Genomic DNA, 27,000 nt, shown 5'->3' with positions numbered 1-27,000 from the left:
ATCATTACGCCCCGCCCCGTCCGTTGCATTTACCTCTATGCTACGGACCCAGGAGATGCAGGGTTCGATCCCTGGCGGGGTGGCTTACTTTTTTCAAAAAGGATTTTTTCTATTGGTTAAAATATAGTTTTTCAGAAAGTGTTTTTCAAAATTATGTATGTTGAAACCATATTAGTCCATCAATCCGACAAAAATAGTACACACTTTCAGCCATGCTTATTAATTTTCGTTAAATTAAGAATACATAATATTACAGATGGTCTTGGTTACTTTTTTAAAATTTACCCTGCCTAACCAAACCATAATTGATAAAAAATGTTCTTCTATCTATGAAATATCTAAAATTATGTATGGTTTAATGGCATAAACATTATCTACTATCGCTTGGATTAGGCAGGGTTTAATCAAATTTTAAAAACTGACAAACATGTACTCATTGTAGTCTTACTTCAATGAATACAAATACGTTTGACTGACAAAGTTTAGTGTGCACTATTTATGTTAGATCTTAACAACCTACCTCTACCCTTCGCCACTGTAATCTGGGGCGTAGCAAGGAGTTTCAGCACCCGAGGTAGTAACAAAAAATGTGCCCCTTACGTAATACATACATAATGTGTTCTGGTACCATTAACAGAGCCTTCAAGCTCGACTGGATATCATTTTTAATAATAACTTGATTCGAAAAACTTTGCTCACCTAAAAGTCGTAGAAAATGGAAGCTGAGAGAGAGCCTTGTCGGAAATCTGAGGATATTCTTTATTAACCGAAATCCAGAAAATAGCCAATGAACATCGGTGAAGTTGTTTTAGTGACTGACATTTCTCAATTCAACAAATTCCTCTCAAATTTATAGGGAAAGCGTTTCTATAGAATTTTCGGCATTGGTTGCAAAAGGGTTTCAAATCCAGTCGTATTGATTGTATGAAAATAATGATGAAATTTCTTTTGCAGCAAAGTTGAATGTTTTTGAGCCGGATCCAAAATTAATTGCTTGCTTTAATGGTGGTCTGGTAGGTCCTTTGGTACATTTTTAGAGATCCTTGTCATAACTCTTTATCAGAGCATGTCAATACATCTTCATTCTGACCTTGCATTGTTTTATTAAGTTTATGCAGGTGTTTTTAATAATATATTACCAGCCATGTATGCAAATTTGGCTATTACTAAGTAAGTACCATTGTATAATATACAAATTTTTTTTTTTTTTTTTTTAAATTAGAGTATAGTGTAGTAAGAACGGGCCGAAAGATGTGTGAGGTGAAAAAATAAAAAACATTCGCATTTCAATTTATTTATTTATAAATATCCACCAAACTGTCGCTGATTCTAAAACACTTGTACTAAAAAAATTGAAATTTGTCATCAATAACTCAATAACGCCGCCCCCTCACCATAAATATTATGAGAGGGAGGAGGCTTAAAGTGAAAGTGAACTCGGAAACAAATGAAGTACGTTGCATTTGTTTTCGATAATTGGATTGCATAAGGGTACGCACACAGTACAACAAAGTGGCAATAGACATTTCCTAGAGATCGCAATTCGATTACATAGAAAGGTTACCATTGCATGTATCCTTCGTTTTACTGTTTGCGTACACTGACTCCCGCCATGTCCTAGCACTCATCATCAGCACATATACAGTCATTACAGGATCACATCTCACCGGTTTACAAGTCGGTTGCCGAAAAATAAACAATTTAAATTCTTCCATAACATGGTGTTAATAGTAATTGATCAACTTTGTAATACTAATATTTTATAATCGTAATATATTTAGAGTAATACAGTATTATTTAAACAGAAAATACCAAGAAATACCAACAATACTAAAGAAACTCTATCTAACTTTGATGTGCCATAGACAAGGTTCTTTCGTGTGTTAAAAGCGAAATCCTGAATGAAAGAATCCTTGTCTGTGGTCAATGAAATGATCGATGAAAAGATTATTCCAATGTATTGTTCCTCTGAACTAGCATGAAGGAAAATCAATAATAAAAATTGATGGGAATGGGGGGGATAACCCTGTATTTACTGGACAGATGACATTGTTAATCTTATTTCGATTCGTAACAAATTTTAAATACTTTATTGTGATATTATTGATAGATTTTGTACTTAATGAAATAAATAAAATATGTATCACTCTTCAGATCGCAAGAATATCCGAATGGGTTAGTTATAATACATTTCGATATACTCAACATGTCATTACATATTTATTTCTTCCATACTAGCATCCAAAGCAATTGATCTATGAATCCATTTAATTGTCTCATAAAAATAGGTATTTCGCAAGTTATGTTGTAATTCGCTGAATGCATTTTATAGATCAGGTCAATCTTTTGCCAAACTGGGTTAACTTTCTATTAAAACTTGACTTTGCACGTAGATGGAACATGTCAGTTAGTTTTTTTATTGTTTAATTTCAAAGTTTACCCAGTAGATGGCGTTAGTAACTGATTGTTGATGTCACTTAATCTGTCAATGTACAACGCAGTGTGCAATTTGTTCTGAAAGGTAGATTCAGTGCCAAAATCAATACTATATAATGGACGAAATACAAATTGTTTGCTGTCATATTTTGACTGCCATGATGAACAATCAATCCAAGGGCCCGGGATTATTTTCAGCGGTCCAGCAAAGGAATTTTTAACTGTCAAAGAATGTTTTGTAAAATAATCAGATTTATTATCGTGACCCACAAAAAGTTTTTGGTATTTAATTCGGTCCCCGTGAAAAGAAAGACTGCTCATCACAGCTCATCAGAGAGAAAACTGCATTCTTCGCAAGGACCACAGCATGCGGTCATTGTATTCTGACACCGAGAAACGGTAAAAAAAAAAAATATTAAATTCATACACCAATTCAGATTGTATTGTATAAAAAAGACTATATCATATTACGGGCGTTTGAAAGAAAATCAAATTTATAAGAAGCATAATTTCATACTCTACACACTTTCTCTATAGTTTTCATTATCCTTACTATCACATTTTTCATTCTAATTCCTTCATAACATGCAATTTATGTAGCAGTGTTTTAAAAATTTCTATTAATCGTACATTGATTGTTTTAATACATTTTGCTGATTTCAAATAATTACTAGCCACTACGCCATAATGTAACATCCTATCTACTCATCTTTTGACTCTCGTGTAGAATTTCTTCGAAAGAAAGGGCTAAACTTTATGTTGTGAGTTGTCTTTCCTCCTTTGATTACATATTAAGAAGAGCACCTGACGATACAATTTTTTAAGCATACAATTTTATTACATCTCATAGAGATTAATATCTAGTGCAAAAATATTGGGATAGTTTGGATTATTGCATCTATATAAACACGGTGAAAAAGGAGTAACACAAAATGTATGCGTTAAACTAATAATGAAAAATATTTAAATAATTTCACAAATCATTAAAAATTATCATTACGCAGCTTAAAAACATTCTCTTTTGATTTCTTTACAGAATACTAAAACTGATAGTGATCTTACAAAATAAAACATTTCAAAAAAATTGAAAAATAATTTTACACTAATTGAAACATGAAAATATCTAATACATAATTACATCAAAGGTTGACCAAATTAATCGAGAATGTAAAATCAAAAACTGTAGGCCTAGAATTACAATTTTCCGTATAAGTCGCTAAGTATACCACAATATGAAACATGTTACTTAATTCTGATTGTATTGATAAAAATAGAAACAGAGTCTCTCTCAAAGTGTTATAAGTAACTTGAACATACCCAGAATTTCAATTTCTGAAAGAAATGTATAGCTTTAATCTATTTTTATAATTTAAAAGTTTTTCCAATGAGTGCATTCCCTTGTCATAGAATTAAATTACTTTTTAGTAGTGTGAAATTAATACTACTTATAATAAAAGAAGATCGGTACCTATTAATTCTAAAGTTAATCATTTTATAGGCTTCAATATTTTTTTACAACAGTTTATCGACAATCATAAATCAAGTAGAAAAATAACTTTCTAAAAATTGTCACCTCGGTCATTTATTGATAATAATTAATTCCTAAGCATTGTAATAATTACTTTTCAGCCTGCAAGTGTGGTAACATTGCGGAATGAACTGTAACTATTATTCTTTGATCTATTATTTTGTATCCTAAAAAAACAGAACTCTTACGCATTACAAAAAAATAAACAGGGACAAAAAAGGTTCACACAAGAGTAAAAACATAAATGTAGATTTAAAAAATACCACTTTACAGAAATACACTGCAAACAGGCATCTCCTTACACGGCTAATCTTTTGTTTGATGGCATCCCATCAATTAACATGTTATTGGTCATTGGGATGAGAAAAGGAAAGACGCCTCTGTTGCTCAGTCAGGCAGCGATGTAAAATTGCGAATTTATTACCAGTTATTTGGTTATACTTTCAATGCAAGGCAGTAAATGATTATTAAGTACTCGTTAAGTAGTAAAAATAGATAAGATACGGTCTCGCGCATTCACACTTAAGTGAATTGTGTACAGTCATCATGGTCTGCCATCTATCATTTTGAAATCCTTGCCATTGCATCATGACTGTGGACGACGCCTTACTGGTGACTGGTGGACCTATAAACTCTGTTCAAATGTATACCCAGCCAAGAAATGCTGAATATAAAATATGAAACCATAAAACAAACCAACAGAACCTACAGGGCTTTTATTCTTAGTTGGGTTTTAGTATGACTCAAATTACAGCGTATTCGCCCAACGAGTCACACATTAATTGGGCTATTTGTACAAAGTATGAGAAGCACTTCATTCGCAATTCGCAATTTTGTAATGCAGCCTGACTATAAATAGAAGGCGTTGAGGTATAGGTTAGAGAACTGCATCAGCAATATTAGAATAATCATATTTAAAAAAACGACTGAGCATACAGAGAATGTGTTAATTTAAAAAAATATTTATAAGTATTGAGATTATTATATCTTGAAAAAATACATAAAGTACAGCATGTATAAAAAAGAATAGCAATTATTGTAGTGGAGTGATGATGTCCAAAAATATTATGAATACAATTTTATTAATACTAAGTCCTAGCTAAATAATATTACAGACACTGGTCAATGTAAGCACAAAAAATTGAGACAAAATCAGAGATATTTACAGAATTCGTTATAACTAAAACGTTGTCAGAAAAATAGAATCACCGAGCCGCCGAACGACCCGCGTGCATTGAGTATTACCAAATTTGTACTCGCCGATCCGGTTGAGTGATGAGATTCAGATGGTAAACAAAAACCGGAAAGCGAAAATAAAATCTACTCGATACGAATTTATCGGTGGAAAAATATTGATTGGTTAACAATATCTAACTAAGGGGCAAGTAGTTATTTCACAACCATTTGTATTTATAACGCTATAGCAATGCAAAAGATTGGAATAGCGTAGATTTATAAAATACTCCTTAAGTATAGAACCTAGAGAAAAAATACGCCAAACCTATATTATTTTCTATGGACCTCTACAGCATATTGTTTTTATAACTTCCGAGATTTCTTTTAAAGAATACAATATGACCTAATCAATGTTTACAATGGTAAAATAAAACTTAAAGAGGAAAGCTATGATTATTCAACCACGGATTGATTAAAGATCTTACGGTGATTGTAATTATTGAGACCTTGCAATCCAAAAGAAAATGCAGGGTTATTTGCAAGAGGATGTAACTAAATTATTACAGAAAAAATATATAATAAAAGCTAGGAAATTGATAAATATTTTTCCATTTCATAGTCAAATTTTCCCTAATATTTTAGACACAGTGAAACTACTTGCAGAAAATCAGAAATCTACAATTACAGAGTACAATAGTTAATATTTGCAATCATGATGTCATTACCCGCCAGATAACATACAAGCGCAGTAACTAAAATCGATTATTCTTCTAGCGAGACTATTTTTAAGTACTTATTTATACCAATATGTACATGATTTTTCTTTAAATCATTCGATACTATGGATACGTCCAATACAAAAAATACTGATGTATGTTGATATTAAGACTGGCATAATAACCTCATCTTAATTAAATCGGACAGCTCAATTTTGAATCAACCATATAGCCTAGTCCAGACCAATATACATATTATAAATATATGTAAACACATTATATGTGTTGTAAACTTTTACTGCCACCCAAACACACGTCCACACACCTACTATCAAATTAATGTAGTTAGGACAATCCCCATTGTACAAATTTGCACTCATCTATCAAGATTTCAGAAAACCACACACGCTACTTCTGATAATATATTATTTTTTCCCCTCTAAAATGGGCACACTTGCTCAGTGTGATATAACATGAATAAAAAAGTATTTTAAATGTATATATTATTTTGCAAATGTATGTTGGTCTGGACTAAGGCCCGTTTCAGACGGGACACCGGTGTCGCGTTCGTATATAGTAAGGAAGTTTTTGTATTCGAATAAAGGGGCCTTTGTATTATGTTTATAACGCGAAATTATGCGTTGACTCATTAGCTCTGGAGCGTTCATAAACATAATACAAAGGCTCCTTTATTCGAACACAAAGGCCTCCTATATTATATCGAGCGCGACACCGGTGTCCCGTCTGAAACGGGCTTAAGTTTTATCGTGCCGAGGCCGCAGATCAAATAGACAGTGAGTAGTACATAGCTTTGAAATACAAATTTAGAGTAGTTATACCAGGCAGGTTAAAATGAGCTTGTCAAATAATAGAAAACACAGAAGGCGTCTATCAAGATACACATGTAAGCTTTTGATGCTACTCACATAACTAACGGCAGTTATTATTTCATATTCAAAACCTTTTCTGCATTAGAAAACGGCACGTCCCATATAATTACTTTTGGAACAGTCAGTTTAAACGAAAGTTGGCATTCGTTTAATGAATAAATTGGTGTCTCAATTGTCATCGGAAGAATGTGCCCAAAATGTTGGAACACTCAAATTTAGTCAGGTAACTAGACATTTTTAGGATTATAATAAATCACATCTGTAACAAATGCATATTATATTGCAAGACAATGTTTAATTTGTAATGATAGCTTACGGTCAACCATACAACGGACTCTTGGAATCAATCAGATTCATGTATGGAATACGTTATTTTCATAAAAGGTGAATTTTTATGCATGTGTAAATCTAGAATTAGTATTAATTGTGTTGACAGGAGAAATGTATCCAAGGTATCATTATTAAACCATCCCTTTAGGCACACAGGGCTCAAAGATAAGTATTATATAATATAACAGTTTCATTCTCTATTTAGATGTACATGGAATAGGCCTTCTGCTCAAAATACAACATGTGAATTACGATTGTTGGTTTTCTGAAGGAAAATAAAAAAATTACAACTTTTCCATTGTTTAATTTGTGACTACTCTCACAAGAGAATTGTGCCGATTTTGAGGTCTCGGTTGGACAGAAAAAACATTTATAAAAAACAAAGTATACACAAATATTATAAAAAGTCTTGAGTCCGGACGTTCACAGTTTGAAATTAAGACAACAGCGCAACTACGCTTATATCTACGCTTATATTCACGACGACAAATCATAAATTAAGATAATTCAGTCACGTGTTTAAAAAAATAATGTTCATGTAGCTATGATACACACACACGGATAGGAGACAAGACTCCGATTAGTTATTATTGCCGGACGACAGGGCGATGCTGAAACAGAAGAGTTGAATCGCTGCTGACGTGTTTCATCGCCCCATCACTACATTAATTACAAGTTCACCGGGAGGCGGAACTCTGCCACACTCAAACACACGTAAGAGACGAGCGATGGCCGGTTCCAGACGTCAATTATTGATAAAATCCAGAGGGGGGGCGAGGGACACCCTCGCTTTAACAGTCCACAATTACTTTCACAGTTCTCACCGATCCGTTGACACTCTTATTGTATTTAAGTATTCACAGTTCACCAGATATCGCTGAAACAAGAAAATCACAAATTCTGCACCCTACCCTCTCCAAAGTTTTTTGTAACTTTTCCGAAGAAATTGTATGTCGTTTGCCTCGCAAAGGTGGATTTCGAGAGCTGCAAATGATTAAGATCGGGAGAAAAACATATACGGTTCAGGGAAACGGGAAGACGATTTGTCGAAGTGGAAAACGCTCTCGACTCGATCCGGAATACTGAAGGCGGGGAAGGAAGGAGTCCCGAAAACTGCTCCTACGCGACAACACCAGGCCGGGAGTCAGGGGGCTCTCACATGTCTCCGTTCTGGCTGATACCAATCCGCTTCATGAACTCGTCCTGCATCATGACGGTCTTGATGATGTTGGGGCTCATGTTAGTCATACTGGTGATGTTAGCGTAGGGCTGCTGCTCGTATGCGTTCCTGTCCGGACACAATGTGTTGTAGCCGGCATCATTGCCCTGCGTCTGAGGGGCGTCCAGTGCCCCCCAATACGCCTCACTGGGCGATGTTCCGCTAGTGCCGGGCGGAGCGGCTGCGGGTGCACCCGTGTAGCGGAAGTAGGGATTCTTGAGGTCGAGAGTGTTAGACGAGGAGATGGAGGTGCCCTCGAGGGAAAGATCCATCCGCACATCGTAGCTCTGGCGCTTGTTGGCGATGAGCAGTACGCGGCCCGCAAGTGTCTGGCCCTGCTTGCAAAAGATGGGAGCCTCCAGGAGACAGCGTACCTGATACCAGTGGGTGAGAGGTTCCGTGGGCGCAGTGGAGAGCCACGCGCACTGAGTGGCGCCCGCGAAGGCCACGTCGAACCAGAAAGCGAGACCGTGGCACGCTCCTGACTGCAGCAGGCGGAAGCGGAACGGCACCTCTATCCGGTGCAGGTCAGCCTCGTCCGCGTCCAGGAAATCGACGACGTGGCGCACAGACTTGGCCATGCAAATGCGCACATCAAAAGTATCCACCACGGGCTGGCGGAAGTACTCCCGCATGGCGGCAGCGCGCAGGGCGCTCAGGTCCACCCCGTGGAAGCACGTCTGGTACCAAAAGTTGGCCTTGTTGTATTGTTCCGCGAAGAGTGCATCGTCGGAGAAGGGGGCGACGTGCAGGTCCCCTCGCGAGGGAAACATCTTGCCGCCGGGCCGCAGCCACTTCTTGGCGTGCAGGTACGTCTCCAGCATGCGCTCGTTGTACAGCATGTAGCCCATGGGCTCAGATACGATCACATCTACAGATTCAGGCAGCTCAATCTCCTCGATCTTTCCTGCGACTACCGTGATCCTGTCCTGCAGGCGATTGGCCTCGACGAGCGTTTGAGCGTGGTGCGCCATATTGCTGGCCTCCACGGCGTACACCCTCTTGGCTCCAGCCTGCGCGGCAAAGAACGACAGGATGCCCGATCCGGCACCAACGTCCAGCACTATTTTATCTTTGAAGTCAGTGATGTTATTGAGGATGGCCCGCTGGTAGGTGCTCGTCCGCACGTAGTCCTGCATCATGTTTTGCTGCTGGCTGAGGTACCCGTAGAACTGGAAATACTGCGCGGCTGACGAGTCTTCGGTCCGCACTGTAAAGACCGAAGAGCCGGTGCCGGCCTTCGCTTTCGATACGAGCGAATGAAAATTCCGCGTATCCGCCTCCGACCCGAACTTGAAGAAGAGCGTCTCCCCGTCGACGGTAAATATGTAGGACTGACCGGCGACCCTGGCGCACTCACTTTGGCCGTGTACGGGAAACTCCATAAGTTCCTGCCCGAGCGCGGCGTCCGCCCGGATTATCTTAACGCTCAGACCTTGCGGGTCGTATTCCACGCTCACGCTGGTCGGAAAATTGAATTTCGGCAGCAGTCCGCCGTCGTTATTCACCGCCGACACTGTCACGGCGCGAAACACGTTCGCCATTTTTAATGCTTTTTTGCGGCAAAGTGTGACCGCTCGCCGTGTTCGGATGAAATGGCAAACCGAGCAAACAAAGAAAATACAGCTGCAACTTCAATACAATCGATATGATTTGACATGAAGTTGTAACCCTTTTCTTTTTAGCATTAGTTTAGTGACATATTTTAATAGCCAGTTAAGATTTTTAAAGTTCCAAACACAATATGACGTCTTTTGTATAATTCTTATAAATTTTGTAAAATTTGGTCCATAAAATAATTGGTAATTGTGCCGCAGAGGTGGACACGAGCTTTTACATTTTTTTTTACGAAAACAGTTTATTCCATGACGTAAACAATTTTCCGATACTAAAAGATACCGATTTTCAAATACCGTTTTCTGTCGGCGCATCGGCTTTTCGAGTCAATAATCGTTAATTGAATTTTGAAATTTTCATACATTGTGATACACCATTATCACAAACTATGATTATATGAGGTAATATAATATTAGGTTGTGGTAGGAGTCCAATCTCTTTGGGTAGGTTAGGTTAAGTTTGGTTTGGTCTAAAAAGAAAGTTGTAAAATCTCATGTCCACCTCTGCGGTACATTTACCTAATATTTTTTTTTAATCAATTTTAATAGGATAAGTTTGAAAAGAAAAACGAAAATGTATTGGTCTTAGGTACTTTTTTAATCAAATATATTAGAGGTAATAGGTATATCCACACAAAACAATCAAATACTATTCTAGGTTTATTTATCAATATTTTGCAGATAAGTGCATAATAATTCAAGTATCCACACATCGGACATCTATCCCTCACATCGCAAATTTTTCAATGATACCAACATAAAAACGAATGACGCACGTGCCATGTTTTATTTTTTAATGAATGTGATTTTGAGGTTAAGGTTCAGTTCAGAGTTGTCAAAGTGTCAAATTCGTATCGGGGATCTGAATAGGTATACTGTTCTTTCTTTGCATATAGTTGATTTCCACAACCACATATAGAACATAAAACAGTTAAAATGAATGGAAATTTGGATAAATGCAAATGGAAGACAGTCAAATTTGAAGATTTCGGCCCACCTGGTAAAGATGTAAATTTCGAAGGGCTGATTGGTATCGAAGAATGCACAGACTATAAAGTTGTCTCCAAGAGAAGACCCAGAAAAGTAGACAACGAGGTTGGCACCTTTCATACATTTAATGCTATTTTCTCACTGTCGTGATTATTCCAGGAATTGACAATTTCTGCCACTTTCAGTGGAATCGTTTTTTTTATTGCTAAATAATCTTCCTTATAAAAAAAACATTTTTTACAATGTTTTACTTCATTTGTTTCTAATTATAAAACAATTATAATTGACAAATCTAATTGATATTGCACTTAATTGTTTGCTTTCCAGTGTTTTTGTTTTGTATCAGAGTTTGGTAGTGTTGTGATTTTTGCATTGTGGTTTATCTCTCGTTTTGGCTATACAGTGAGTTCTCGACTTACGATGAGGTTTCATTCCGCCACCTAGGTTGTTTTTCGAAATAGCTGAAGGTCGAATTTCATTATAACAGGCTTGTTGAATGAGGCGGCGTACCTTCCAAGACCTATCAGTGTCTGAGTACATATTTTTGAATTGCATCATTGATTTAGCTACATTTTAAAAGCATATTATTGTCTTTTTCATCACAATATTTCTTTACTTCTGGAATGAAACAGTTGTTAAACCAGTCTTAAAAAAGGCCATTTTATCCATGCCTTTTTATTCCAACCATAATGTAGCGGTAAAGTAGACTTATCGATTCCCTTGAAGGCGTTTGGACTTTTACAATGATAAATCAAAAAAGGCTTCAGTTTATAACCAGTGACATTTGAACCCAACAAAAGGGTTACACAATCTTTACATGCTTTAACCTGGGCATGCACTTAGCTTCTACTTGAATCTATCTTCACATGATAGCTTCCACGTTTTTTTTAAATCTTTCAGACCAATCGGAGCTTGCATTAAAATTTTGATTACAGTTGTCACCCTCCTTCTTCAAACCTTAAGGATAATTCCTTTTCCCGTGTTCCTTCCGTGACAAGTCTGTGACACTGTTTTCTCGCAATCATGCTATTTTATTATTTTTATTTTCATCTTTATTGTGTCTCTCACTTATTTTTAACGCTCTTACTAGCCATTTTGGGAGTAAATAATTCACAAATAAACTATGTAAAAACAAAGTAGAACTCCAAATTTAAACAGCGAGTAAACCACCTTCCACCATCCTCAAGCGCATACAAAAGGTGACAAACTGTACATTGTTTAAAAAATTATAGGTGACGCAATCAATTGTATCATCTTATGTACGCCAGTAGCACATGCAGGGTGACAGAAACTATGTATAGAAACAATTTTTTAACGATTTTTTTTTGTTCATTGAAGTGTTCCAAGAATTACCGAGAATTCACTATAGATTTTGTCTGAAATTCATGTCGTCTTAGTGAAGTCTCCAATTACATGTATTTTTGAGGAGAATGAAAATGTTCACAGTGGATAAATATGTAGTTACCATAAAATTAAAAATTCCAATGCGGACAAAGGCCGGCAGCAAATACTTCTTGTGCTAATATTTCTTAATTTTAAAGAATCCTATTCCGTTGATTGGAGATTATCATTACCAATACATTCTTTGACTCAAAACACTTGCCTTTTATTCTATGCTGAATTTGTTAAATGCCGAAATACTTTAAATCTAAGTAACGCCTAAATGTGATGCATAGATTAAAATAGAGTAAGAGCTATGAAAATAGTGAGTTATTGAAGCAGTATCGCAGCTTTTGACAAATCCTTCGAGCTCAACTGTTGACAAAGTAATTCCTGTTATGTGGCATTTTTAGAAATTTATAATGCAGGTGTTCATGACCCGTTATTGTTCTGCATTCGGTCCAAATATTTCTATTCCCAATTGTTTATTTTCCCAATATTTTTATGCGTAAAGAAATAAATCAAAAAATTGGCCTGTAAATCGAAGTAATCCCATGATCCAAAATGAGTGGCCGTTTGTGAGGTATAATTGTACGTACTTGATTGGTTTTTTACCATGACAATGGAACTATACTAAGTAAATTAACAAAAGTATTATTGTTTAATTCTTTTACTAGTAAGTACCTGTTGTTTTGAATTTTAGGCTGACTTCCCAAAAAAACGAAAAGGTCCTCCATCAAAGACACCAGAGATCGCCCATCGGAAAAGGTTCAAACCCGAATCAAACGGAGACTTCCAAGTCGAAGAATTGAAACCTAACATGTCATTGACTCCCTCTAAAGGGCGATCTGTAAAAAACAAAAAAGACAATAGAATTAAACCAACTGGTGATGTGACGGAAAAGAAATCTAAGAAAAAATTAAAAAAGAAAAGAAAACCAAAAGATAAGAAAGCGAAAATTGTTGATGAAGAAAATGAGAGCTCAAGTTCTGATGATGAGTCTAAAGCCGAATACGCAACACCGAAAGATGAAGATGAATCTCTATCAGATTCCGGCATTGATATGAGTGAAATGGTAGCGTGGTCTCAATTCGGAATTCCACAAGTTATAATGAAGAGTCTTGCCGTACAGAAGTTTGTTACACCGACTGCTATTCAAGAGCTGACCCTTCCTGCAGCCATGCTAGGTTATTGAAATAATTTATTTTATCTTATTATATTTTACTAAATATTATGTTGATATTCATTTAAAAGTAAAAAATAAAGTACCTATTTTCGCCTACAAGCCTACATCGTAGTAAAACTCCAATAATTTGAAAAAATAAAGAATGGTTGAACAATTATTTGGTTGTTTGTATTGACAATGAGTCAATCTTTTGAACGTTATAGAATATTTTTTTTCAATATACATACTTGGCAGGCTATGAGCCAAATGTGCTGCGATTTTTAACAGTCCTATTAGCTAACTGTTGCATTTGAATGTTGCTGTCAAACAAGACCGTTTACTATAATGTGAAGAGGTTTGTAGTAAATAATATTAAACGACAAATGTTGGAACATCAATATAGTCCACCGATTTTCCATAAAATCTACTATGTTCTTTTGATATTCAATATTAATGATATTTTTTATTATTATTCTATCCAATTTGGTTATTAAAAAAATACGAAATCTGATTTTTTTGGAAAATCAGTAGCATGTATCTCTGTCCAAGCAGTTATCACTAAACGTCATTTATTTCCGAGCCCTTCATTTGTCAAATCTTTTGCATTACCTACTGATATCAAACTATTTTTTTATCAAAATTTTCATCTTATGTTTTTCTTGGAATGCATTTATTTATCTATTTATTTTACTTCTTCATATGCCATTATTATTAAAATTTATAGGAAGACGGGACATTCTCGGTGCCGCGGAAACGGGCAGCGGTAAGACTTTAGCCTTTGGCATACCAATATTAAGTGGCATACTCCAGCTGAAAGAAAATTACAATGAAGAATCGGAAGAAGGAGATATTACGAGTAAAAAATCAGATCCATTCGAAAAGAAAACAAAGATAATCAATATGAATAAATTAAGTCTGGAAGAAAGAAGAAGCCTCATGAAAAAGGCGGGAAAGAAGAACAAAAATTTGAGATTCAAAGAAGTTGATGAGCAAAATTCTGACATGGAAGACAACAGCGAAGCGGAATCTATTGATTTTGATGACGGTAATATAGATTCTTCTGATGATGAGGAAATGGGATCTGCAGAAGAAGATGAAAGCATGGATGAAGACAATGAAGATGGAGAGGAGAGTATCAAAGAAGAAGAAAAATCCAATGAAGAAAGTGATACTGGAATAGAGAGCAATGAAAGTGGAGAAGATAATGAAAGTCATGGGGACGGAACTGGAGATGAATCAGTTGATAACGAGTCAGATTTCGAGGAACGTGAAGAAAAAACCAGTGGAGTCAATGAAGAAGGTTTCTGTTGTTATTGTATTATTTTATAATTCAAGAAATCAATATGTTAATTAAAAAATATTACAGTCCTGAATAATAAAATCATACGCTGCCTCAGTTAGTAATGTATTGAACTAGCAAATGCGCGATTCCGGACCTGAACTAGAAATTTCTTATGAAAAATTTTCAGTTAACAGTCATCTATTTGAATCCAATGTATGAATGTATTATTATGTGAAGTTGTCTCCACATCCACCATTTAAATTGATGTTGAATGAATAAGCCAAAACTGACAAATGAGTTAAAACATGCTCTTGCTAGGCATCTTTAGTTAAAATTGACGTTAAAAATTAAACACCCATGCCCCATGAATATAGTTTTAATGGACTTCTTCACCTGGTTTTGCAGATAGAATAAAGTATTCTTGTTTTACAGGCATTGGGTGTGTGAAAGTTATAGACAACATTGACATTGCTATGCCAGAAATTGTGGTAAAACGTCGGAAACTGAAACCACTGTATGCATTAATTTTAACACCGACGAGGGAATTGGCTATCCAAGTCAAGAACCATCTAGTGGCCGCAGCCAAATATACAGGTGAGTTTTAATCCTTCTAATAATTTTTAGGTATTACAAAAATAGCAAAATAGAATCTGTTATATTTTAATTGATTTAAGTTTTGTATGTACTCCAATTGAGCCATTTTTTGTGATCCAGATTTTGCATTTCACACAGTGCAACATGTACCGTTTAAAAAAAAAAAGAATTCGGTTATGTACATGTTCAAACATGCCCATTAACATGATCATACTCCCTACTTCATTTATCGTTTGTCAATTTATGGCTACGGCCGTATGTTGTAGCTTAACCACTGGGAAATGCCAATTGGAAATGGCATATTTCAAAAAAATACTACCTTCTTCTTAGGTCAATAATTATTATAAAACAATCGTTATTCGTAGGATGTTTTATCACATCTGAATGGTCAAAGGCATAGCTTATAATCAGTATCTTTAGAATTATTTTGAAATGTGGTAATCTTGCCCATTTTTTGAACAATAAAATGCCTAATTCTTGACAAATTTGGGATCACAGAGATTATAAATATAAATTTTATCGTAAATATTTCACTACAATAATGTCAACATAAATTTTACTATAAATGCGTTTAAAAATTAACAAATATAAAAAATCTTACTTACTACTGCACATGGATGTACTGAAATATGACTGTATTCTAAAACATTAGATTGAGAGGTTTAAAAGAATACTATTTTATGTAATAAAAATACTTTATGCAGTCACCAAATGTTTAAAATAAATATAAAGGATAATAAGGCTTCAAAATTATATAAATAGATTATCTACAATGTTTAAGGAATGTCCAGGATTATGATCTGAAAATACCATAAAACTCCATTTGGTGCATGTGGGCCCTTAATACCGGGAATTTGAGTTTCAGGATCAGAAAAATGTAGCATGCTGAGTAAAATTTGATATCGGTCTCGAGTCATTGTTTTTCCGAAAATGGAACTGTAAAGTTTCCGGGTTTGTTGACCAATGTCCTTCTAAGGTAAGATGACGATTTCTCGTCATCAACATAGTAACAGTAATAAATAAATACATCTCTTCGATAGATGTATCTACTCATTTATGAAATCGAGATTTTTGAGTTAGATCTCGTTTTTTAACTACAGTATGATAGAATTTATTTATCTCAAGGACAATTTTACTCATATCTTGATTTAAAAAATGTTCAAAAAAAATCAAGTTCTGTGCAGTGTTCTGTCGAAGAAGATTGATTACCTGATGAATTGCCATCAAACTCATGTATGATTGGAATAAAGGGTCCGGATGTCCAATAAGCTAGAAAGTCAGATGTATTGGTTGAAATACTTGGAATTTCATGAGGTTGTATGTGGTCAACGTTTTCAATGACTTCGCCAACGTCGAATTTATCTTCACTTTCGATAATATTGTGTGGTAGTGACATTTTGGCGGGTTAAATAATTATTTCACATATATTTATAATGACAAAAAACACTAAAAACAAATCATCAAAATGTTTCTATCCAGATTACAAATCACTTAACACTAATGTAATCGTAATACATAATTAATTAAAAGGTAAAAAAAAATAATATCGATGCACACTTTTTGATGTATGAGCAATGTTTTTTTTGATACCCTGGTGATGCATCGAGTACACCCGTCTTTGCAATGGCGTGCGATTCAAATGACTGAATAAGGAGTGTTCTTTTCAAAAATATATTTCCTTGTGTTTTACTTGACATTTTTATGATCTGTTGCCTGATATGTCTACCTAAAGGTTTGAACTAATTTTTAAAGCATATTATCCACAAGTGTCTCTTTCTAGTTAGGTCGAAAATACGAGATAAAGTCTATGGCATGTTTACATGCCAGACGCGTTGAAAAGGTTAAACATAGGTACTTACTTGCTAAGTTTTTTTTACGTATCCTTACCATATGATATATATATATATATATAGATATCTCTTCTCGTTCTAAGTTGATCTTACGCGACGGTACACCAGGTATTTGTTGAACATTTTGTAATTGTTGATCTACCCTGATTTGTTGCTCCATTGCCAAAGATGACATACGAAATTGATCCATTTGGAGCAACAAAAGTCTCGATCTATTAATAGAAGCCCCGCCCATTTTCCCCTCCCATATACATTTTACTCTTTTAGCTTCTGTTGATCCAATTTGAATGAACCAATCAGAGGGCTTCTTGTTCGGCATTGGTTTGAATGCATGTGACGCATTTGTTTACTCCTAAAAGATTCGTTCAAGAACATTTTTATGATTTGCACTCTAATGAAATCAATACAACCGCGCAACTAATAAATAGATATTTGCGATTGCAATTTTCAAGAGAATCTTCGCTGAGATTTATTCTATCAGGGGTCATCCATATATTATGTCACGCTCTAGAAGGGGTCTAATTTATTATAATGTGATGATTTCTGACGAATGTGGCGGGGGAGGACATAATAAAAACAGAGTGGTAAAGGTTGTGACGATAGGCGGGGGGGGGGGGGGGTTGCTAAAATAGCTAAAATCATGTGACGTCGTATATGAACGGCCCCTTACAGTTTACTTGATAATTTGACTTGGTAATTGTTCTAAGAATAAATGGGAAAGGCTGATGTGGGTTGACACCAGTAGCGAAGGGCGGAGGTAGGCTGTAAAAATCCGACATAAATAGGACATATTATATTAACTAATAATTGTTCTAAATATAAATAAAGTAGACTGATGTAGGTTGACACCAGTAGAGAATGGTGGAAGTAGGCTGTTAAAATTAGCCACAAATAGTGCACACTCAATTTTGTTAACTAATAATAAATTGTTCTTAATACAAATACGGTAGACTGATGTGGATTGACAACAGTAGCTAAGGGTGGAGGTAGGCTGTTAAAATCCACCGTAAATATTGCACACCGGTAGCGATGGGTCGAGGTAGGCTGTTAAAATCCACCATAAAGAGTGCACACCAATAGCGATGGGTGGAGGTAGGCTGTCAAAATCCTCCATAAATAGTGCACACAATTTTTTTTTAACTAATAATTTTTCTAAATATAAATAGGTAACAAATTGTTTTGAATGTAAATAGGGTAGATTGATATGGGTGGACAACAGTAGCGAAGGGCGGAGAAAGGCTGTTAATATCCGCCATAAATAGCGCATATTAACTTTTCCTAAACTAATAATTGTTAGTTATGGTGTAGCGATGGTTTCAGGTAGGCTGTTAAAATCCACCATAAATAGTGCACACTGGTAGCGATGGGTCGAGGTAGGCTGTTAAAATCCGCCATGAATAGTGTACACTAAAGTCTGTTAAACTAATTGTTCTAAATATGAATAGGGTAGACTAATGTAGGTCGACATCAGTCGCGAAGGGTGGAGGTAGGCTGTTATTATCCACCATAAATAGCACACATTAAATATTGTTGAAGTAATTGTTCTAAATATGAATAGAGTAGACTGATATGAGTTGACACTAGAAGCGAAGGGTGGAGGTGGGCTGTTAAAATCAGCCATGAATGGTGCACACTAAATTCTGTTAAACTAATTGTTCTAAATATGAATAGGGTAGACTGATGTAGGTCGACACCTGTCACAAAGGGTGGAGGTAGGCTGTTATTATCCTCCATAAACAGCACAATTAAATATTGTTAAAGTAATTGTTCTAAATATGAAAAGGGTAGACTGATATGAGTTGACAGCAGTAGCGAAGGGTGAAAGTAGGCTGTCAAAATCCACCATAAACAGTGCACACCAATAGCGATGGGTGGATGTAGGCTGTCAAAATCCGCCATAAATAAATAGTGCACACAATCTTTTTTTAACTAATAATTTTTCTAAATATAAATAGGTAATAAATTGTTTTAAATGTAAATAGGGTAGATTGATATGGGTGGACAACAGTAGCAAAGGGTGGAGAAAGGCTGTTAATATCCGCCATAAATAGCGCATATTAACTTTTCCTAAACTAATAATTGTTAGTTATAATGTAGCAAAGGTTTGAGGTAGGCTGTTAAAATCCACCATAAATAGTGCACACCGGTGGCGATGGGTCGAGATAGGCTGTTAAAATCCGCCATAAATATAGTACACTAAAATCTGTTAAACTAATTGTTCTAAATATGAATAGGGTAGACTGATGTAGGTCGACACCAATCGCGAAGGGTGGAGGTAGGCTGTTATTATCCGCTATAAATAGCACACATTAAATATTGTTAAAGCAATTGTTCTAAATATGAATAGAGTAGACTGATATGAGTTGACACTAGAAGTGAAGGGTGGTGGTGGGCTGTTAAAATCAGCCATAAATAGTGCACACTAAATTATGTTAAACTAATTGTTCTAAATATGAATAGGATAGACTGATGTAGGTCGACACCAGTCACAAAGGGTGGAGGTAGGCTGTTATTATCCTCCATAAACAGCACAATTAAATATTGTTAAAGTAATTGTTCTAAATATGAATAGGGTAGACTAATATGAGTTGACAGCAGTAGCGAAGGGTGAAGGTAGGCTGTTAAAATCCGCCATAAATAGTGCATACTAACTTCTGTTAAACTAATTGTTCTGAAATATACCCTATAAATATAAATACCCTATAAATAGTGTAGACTGATGTGGGTTGACACCAATAGCGAAAGGTGAAGGTAGGTTGTTAAAATCCACCAGAAATAGTGCACATTAAATTTTGTTAAACTAATCGTTCTAAATATAAATAGGGTAGACTGATGTTGGTGGACACGAGTAGCAAAGGGTGGAGGTAGGCTGTTAAAATCCTCCGTAAACAGTGCACACCAGTAGCGATGTGTGGTGGTAGGCTGTTAAAATCTGCCATAAATAGTGCACACTAAATTCTGTTAAACTAATTGTTCTAAATATAAATAAGGTATATGAATGTGGGTTGACACCAGTAGCAGAGGGTGGAGGTAGGCCGTTAAATCCACCCTGAATAGTACACACTAAATTTTGTTAAACTAATTCTTCCAAATATGAATAGGGTAGACTGATATGAGTTGACACCAGAAGCGAAGGGTGGAAGTAGGCTGTTAATTCCGTCATAAATAGTGCACACTAACTTTTGTGAAACTAATTGTTCTGAATATAAATAGCCTAGACTGATGTAGGTTGACACCAGTAGCGAAAGGTGGAGGTAAGCTGTTAAAATCCACCAGAAATAGTACACATTAAATTCTGTTAAACTAATTGTTCTAAATATGAATAGGGTAGACTGATGTTGGTCGACACCAGTCGCAAAGGGTGGAGATAGGCTGTTATTATCCGCCATAAATAGCACACATTAAATATTGTTAAAGTTATTGTTCTAAATATGAATAGGGTAGACTGATATGAGTTGACACCAGAAGCGAAGCGTAGAGGTAGGCTGTTAAAATCCACCAGAAATAGTGCACAATAAATTTTGTTAAACTAATTGTTCTAAATATAAATAGGGTAGACTGATGTTGGTGGACACCAGTCGGGAAGGGTGGAGGTAGGCTGTTGAAATCCACCGTAAATATTGCACACCAGTATTGATGTGTGGTGGTAGGCTGTTAAAATCAGCCATAAATAGTGCACACTAAATTCTGTTAAACTAATTATTCTAAATATTTATAGGGTAGACTGATGTAGGTCGACACCAGTCGGGAAGGGTGGAGGTAGGCTGTTATTATCCGCCATAAAGAGCACAATTAAATATTGTTTAAGTAATTGTTCTAAATATGAATAGGGTAGACTGATATGAGTTGACAGCAGTAGCGAATTGTGAAAATTGGCTATTAAAATCCGCCATAAATAGTGCACACTAACTTCTGTTAAAATAATTGTTCTGAAATATACCCTATAAATATAAATACCTTATAAATAGGGTAGACTGATGTAGGTTGACACCAATAGCGAAGGGTGAATGTAGGCTGTAAAATTCACCAGAAATAGCGCATATTAACTTTTCCTAAACTAATAATTGTTAGTTATAGTGTAGCGAAGGTTTGAGGTAGGCTGTTGAAATCCACCATAAATAGTGCACACCGGTAGCGATGGGTCGAGATAGGCTGTTAAATCCGCCATAAATATAGTACACTAAAATCTGTTAAACTAATTGTTCTAAATATGAATAGGGTAGACTGATGTAAGGTGGAGGTGGGCTGTTAAGTTTAGACATAAATAGTACACAATAAACTTTGTCAGTCATGCTTATTTGTATTAATTGAACAAATAATACAAATTGCACATAGTGATGGTAAGTTTTTAAAATTCAATTAAACCATGCATATACCAAACCATAATTGGAGGTAGGCTTTAAAGATTTGAAAAAATAATGCACACTTTGTCAGTCATTTTTATTTGTTTTCATTGAACCAAGAATACAAATAATTACAGATGGTACCTACCTTTTGGTTAGTTTTTAAAAATCAAATAAACCCTGCCTAAACCAAAACATTGTTAGTCATACGTATTTGTTTTCATTGAACTAAGACTACAAAGTGTAGATAGTGTTTGTTACTTTTTATTATCTTTTCTGTGGTTTTTAATATTCAATACATTCCATACAAATTATTACGTATTACAGAACAACTCCAATGGTACTGTTCGGTTATACGGAATACAGCGGAAAACGCATTTTGAAAATAGCCGATAAACTGGATTATTTGTTAGGTTAACCTTAATTAACCTAACAACTAACCTTTAATATTACATTATTGTAATGAATCTGTGATCTACCTACATTGACACAGAAACTTAAACATGTGAACTAGAATAGATTGGTTCTAAACAGGCGATATGTACCGATTCTGTATTCAACGTAAACAAACATGTATGACTGAAAAACTGCAGTATTTTTGTCGGATAGCCCATAGCATACTTAAACTATTATGGTTTGGTTTTGGCAGGGTTTAATTGAATTTTAAAATCTGACCAGCACCATCTGCAATTTGTATTCTTAGTTAAATAATTAAAACAAATACGTTTGACTGACAAAGTTTACTGTGCACTATTTATGTCAACTCTTAAAGCCTACCTCTACCCCTCGCCACTATAATACACCCATGGTAGCTGACTTGGTAGAGTGGTTGTATGTAAAAAATGGGTTCAATTCCGTGACTGGACAAAAAATACATTTTGTTTTTTAAATGTGTGTTAATCCAACGTAAAGACCAAGATTGGCTAACAAGTAGTAATATTCATTATTCGTTAAATGTTTGTGGATAATCTCCATTCTGTGCAGCCAATGTGTTCCGGACTGGAGCAATAATGTTAAGTACTAGGTACCTATATAAATAATATGCTGTTTATTAAGAAATACACTCAGTTGTATTATTAATAGTTAAGTAATAATATTTTTTTAATGTCTAAGAGGTTTGTTAAACAATAATTTTTGTGCACATATTAATAGAACTAAGTGAAAGTGGGTAGGAGTAAAAAATAGCCAAAACATTAAATTGTGCTTACAAAGCATTTCTTGTCTACAAAAAGGTCGGCAGTAGGTATAACACCTAATAATTGTTTATGTTTAATGAGTTTTATGACCCATTTATCAAAAATGGTCCGCTTTTATGACAGCTCGGACATTTCAAGGAACCATAAAATTAAAATAAAACCAATGAATCAATCGACACAAAATTTGTATAACTTTATTTATTAGCATTATATTCTTCATCATAAAACATATTATTATTAAGTGGTTGTATACAACATGTTTATGCTTATAACTACAATAATTAAGCAGGTAAACACTTATTAACATATTTTTATTGAAGACAATAGATAAGACCAATAATTAAGAATCCAAGACTCTGTATGTATGATACACAAATTTATAATTTATAATTGTAACTGGACTTAAAAAGGAAATGTTGTTGAAAAATTATCGCATGTAACTAGACTTGCCAAGATGAAAACTGATAAATTTTGTTTATAGGTACTAACTTATTTGTTTTAATCAACATTATTTTTTAGATAGCCGTTAAGAATATAATACTTATTATAATGGTAAAAAAACAGCAATTACCTACTTACTACATTGTCATAGAACATAAAATATTATTATAATCAAGCTTTATTTTAATTTGTTTTTGTAAATGTTATTGACATAAGTATTTAACTGCTCCCAGGAGCGTTTATGTAGTGTAGGTTCTTTCTTCAAAACTTCTAAGCATTTTGCTTTTCCTGGATTTTTTTTCTTTAAAATATTTTTTCACAGTTTGAATTTCTTCTTCTGTCCATTTCAAGTGTACCTTTTTCCTTCTCTTCGGTACTTTTTCTTCTTCTTCAAAGTCATTGTTTTCACTTGTGTCAGAGATCAGGCGTAGACGTTTTTTTTTTATTGAATTAAGTCTACAATTTACAGATGGTGTTGGTTGTTTTTAAAAACAATTAAACCCTACCCAAACCAAATCATAATAGCTTTAGTATAGTTGTTTGATTTAATAAAATACAACATTTTTTTGTAGTAAGTACTTATTCCACTGAGTTTCAAAATGTCCCTCTGAGGCGGACGAAACCGGTCCAAATTTATTTATTAAAGTGGAATAAGTACTACAATTTTTTTTAAAAAACAACAATACAATGCAGTTTTACCATGCATTGACAGTTAACAAAATAAAAGCTTTAGTATACTTTGGGTGATACGAAAAAATTATGCACATTTTTTCATTCATACTTATTTGTTTTCGTTGGATTAAGAATACATATTACAGATATTGTTGATTAATTTTTTAAATTTATTAAGCTCCGCCTAAACCAACCTATAATAGAAAAAATATTATTCTATCATTAATATTAAAAGTTATTTATGATTTTAATTGCATGATTTTAAATATTTTATAGATATACGAGTATTTTTTGACTATTCTCTATTATGGCTTGGTTTTCGCAGGGCACCTATAACTGAACTTTAAAAACAACTTAACCAACACCATCTGTAAATTTTAGTCTTATTTTAATCAATGAAAACAAATACGTATGACTGACAAAGTTTAGTCTGCACCATTTATGGCGGATCTTAACAGCCTACCTCTGACCTTCGCCACTGCTAGGTAGATACTTCTTAAGTGGAGGGATCGTGTGTTTCATTGACAGTCTGGTGAATAAGTGTGTTTGAAATATTGTTTGAAATAAATAACAATACGTATTTAATTTAATTAATGAATATAATTACTCACCTCATTTTTTTTTTCATTATTGCTCAAAGTATCATTATTCATTCATTATCATTGCCATTGGTTTTGAAGTTCGGCGAGGATGTTTCAGCGCCTTGATACGGCGTCATATTTCGAGTTAGAATAATAATCATGTACCTACCTAATAGATCTAATATCTATATTGTCGTTAATTTTCTACAAACACGTATCTCAAAAAACACAACTTTTCAGGAGAGGCAAATAAAAACTTTATTCACTCAGTTTTTAATTCAGAAATAAATTTTCTTCTATGAAATATCCATTTAGAATAGTTACAGATATTTTCCTGAAAAAAAATGTTATGTTTCTTCAATCTATCGCACTATACTTTCGACCGATCAGTAATATTGTCGGAGATACGAGAATGCTTTGCAAATTTACTGTGAGTCATTCCACAATATTACTGCAGTAAACACGTATCTTGACGAGAAAGTGCTTCTGTATAATCATCTGTCGGAGTTCAGTATTCTGTATAGTTACAAACACCTAACTCAGGATACGAGTTTATAATATTTATAAAAGTCTTGTATTGTGATACGAGTTTTTTGCCATTGCTTCAATCTATTAGTTTATAAATAAAGTATGTTTTGAGATAGGTACGTGTTCGTGGAATATGTACGTATTCAAGTTCTGAATTCACTGCATCAAATAACTCAAAACTGAGATACGTGTTTGTAGAAAATTGACGACGACAGTATGTTATTCTAATTATAAAACGCGCGTACGGGAGTTCACCGCGATAAAATAGCATTTGAAAAAAAACAAAAGGGATTTCCCGACCGAATTGCAGATTTCTTGCCGTAACCCTTTGTCTGCTACGATTTATTCCAACGTGTATGTTTCTGAGATTTTTCAAAATAATGTTATTTCTATAATAAAAAACCTTGTGTGTATTCTATATTGATTAAAAAATATAATTTCATCATCATAAGTAGGTACAATAACGTATGATTGTTCGACATGAATATTGTAGGTTAACCGAAATTAAAACACTTATATATTATATTGTAAATAAATAGTAATTACATTATATTTACAATTCCTTGTGTATACTATATTGTTATTTTGAATTGATAATATTTATAAGTAAATACCTATGTCTGACTAAACTAAGTCACCCGCACGCTGTGAATGGCTTTGAACCATGGATTGAGGAAAATAATGATCCTAGCTAATAAAAAATTCTATACATAAGGGTTTTGGCTTTAAACTTGTATAAATAAAATGCTTTTGGATTTAATATATAGACATAATTTAAAAGTATTTTGGAAATAGTGTAAATAATTATAATTAATTGTTATTCGAGAAATGGATACAGTTAAGAAGGTTCTAATAATTGATAAACTGTAAATTATTCTCATCATTAATGTTTGAGACTTTCATGGTTGTTTTTTTATCGTAATAGATTTTTGGGTTTCCACCGTGTGTACTTCTTCCTTCTTTCCCCGGCGTTTAGGGCTCGTTGTAGATAATGCATGATAATGGCTTCTGCAATGAGCCCGAAACGTCGAGGAAAGAAGGAAGTACACACGGGGGAAACCCAAAGATCTATTACGATATTCTCATCATTGACCGGGTTATCCTTTACTACATTAGTATCAATTGAGCTAGCTATGAATAGATTTTGATGTCCGCTTACAAAACCACTATAAAGTTTAAGCGATACCTATAAAAATTAAAAAAAAAAACATTTTTCAGAATTAGGCTTTGTCTAAAATGAAAACCTGAAAAATGAAAGTGCGGAAATAATTTTTTTATCGTTTTTAGGTAAATTGCACTGCAATACAATTGCAGTGTATTCACGTTCTTTTAATGCTGAAATTTTGGGAGTCCAATGTCACATAGTTTTCGAAATACATACTTCTTAAACGACGGTAGACCAATTTATACTTTAGACCTGAAAGAGTGGATGTCCATTTTAAGTCATTTTTGCTTTGAGCTATAGCAAAAAGACTTGCAAAAGTGCGGAAGTCCAATATACGGAGTTTTAGTCCGAATGCGAGGGAGTATTTTTTTAAAATAGATTAGGAATGCTGAAGTGACACTTGGACTGCATTATTGGCTATCACCCGCCTCGTCGAATATTGTAGTCTGTTGAAGGTTTAAAAATTAAACTACAATCAAATATTATTTGGCTTGGTTACGCAGAGTTTAATTATTTTTTTCAAAACTAACTACCACTATCTGACAATTAATGGAAACAAATTCTTTCGTATGGCTGGCAAAGCTTAGTGTCCACTATTTATGTCGGATTTTAACAGCCTGCTTCCACCCTTTGCCAGTCTCAAACAATATTCTTTCAAGAAGGGCATCCCTTATTCGGGAAGTGAGGGAAAAACTTAATAAAGGTAAGTTATCGCCAAGAATTCCTACATTTTCAATCATTCGTTTATTATCATGTTCCTAACTTTTGTTTACAGATAATGCTAATACTAATAACCAACCTAAAAAAATGGTGTAATATTTCATGAACTAATCAATAAGGATGGTTTACTATGTTATACAAGTTTGATTAATCAAGGCTTGATTCTATATTATATAATATCA

General features: G+C 34.5%; 2 protein-coding genes across 2 annotated transcripts in view; one reads left to right on the top strand and one right to left on the bottom strand.

Annotated features, from left to right (window-relative positions):
• Positions 1 to 1,278: 1,278 nt before the first annotated feature.
• On the bottom strand, positions 1,279 to 9,932 carry Art4 (arginine methyltransferase 4). The gene has a single exon (XM_085960914.1). The coding sequence runs from the start codon at positions 9,837 to 9,839 to the stop codon at positions 8,232 to 8,234; it is 1,608 nt and encodes a 535-aa protein (XP_085817040.1). The 5' UTR covers positions 9,840 to 9,932; the 3' UTR covers positions 1,279 to 8,231.
• Positions 9,933 to 10,706: 774 nt separating this feature from the next.
• The window catches only part of LOC147077881 (ATP-dependent RNA helicase DDX24), a 34,742-nt gene continuing 18,448 nt past the window's right edge, over positions 10,707 to 27,000 (top strand). The window contains exons 1-4 of the mRNA XM_085960913.1: positions 10,707 to 11,006; positions 12,985 to 13,468; positions 14,171 to 14,746; positions 15,161 to 15,322. Of these exons, the coding sequence (XP_085817039.1) occupies positions 10,848 to 11,006; positions 12,985 to 13,468; positions 14,171 to 14,746; positions 15,161 to 15,322 (1,381 nt within the window). The 5' untranslated portion in view covers positions 10,707 to 10,847. The remainder of the gene's footprint in view (positions 11,007 to 12,984; positions 13,469 to 14,170; positions 14,747 to 15,160; positions 15,323 to 27,000) is intronic.

This window comes from Rhyacophila brunnea, unplaced genomic scaffold, assembly GCF_057557595.1.
Source record: "Rhyacophila brunnea isolate RB1 unplaced genomic scaffold, BYU_Rbru_1.0 scaffold_12, whole genome shotgun sequence".
NCBI classification, from domain to species: Eukaryota; Metazoa; Arthropoda; class Insecta; order Trichoptera; family Rhyacophilidae; genus Rhyacophila; species Rhyacophila brunnea.
The sequence above is the reverse complement of the archived record's forward strand: the minus strand, read 5'-3'. Positions and strand labels throughout refer to the sequence as shown.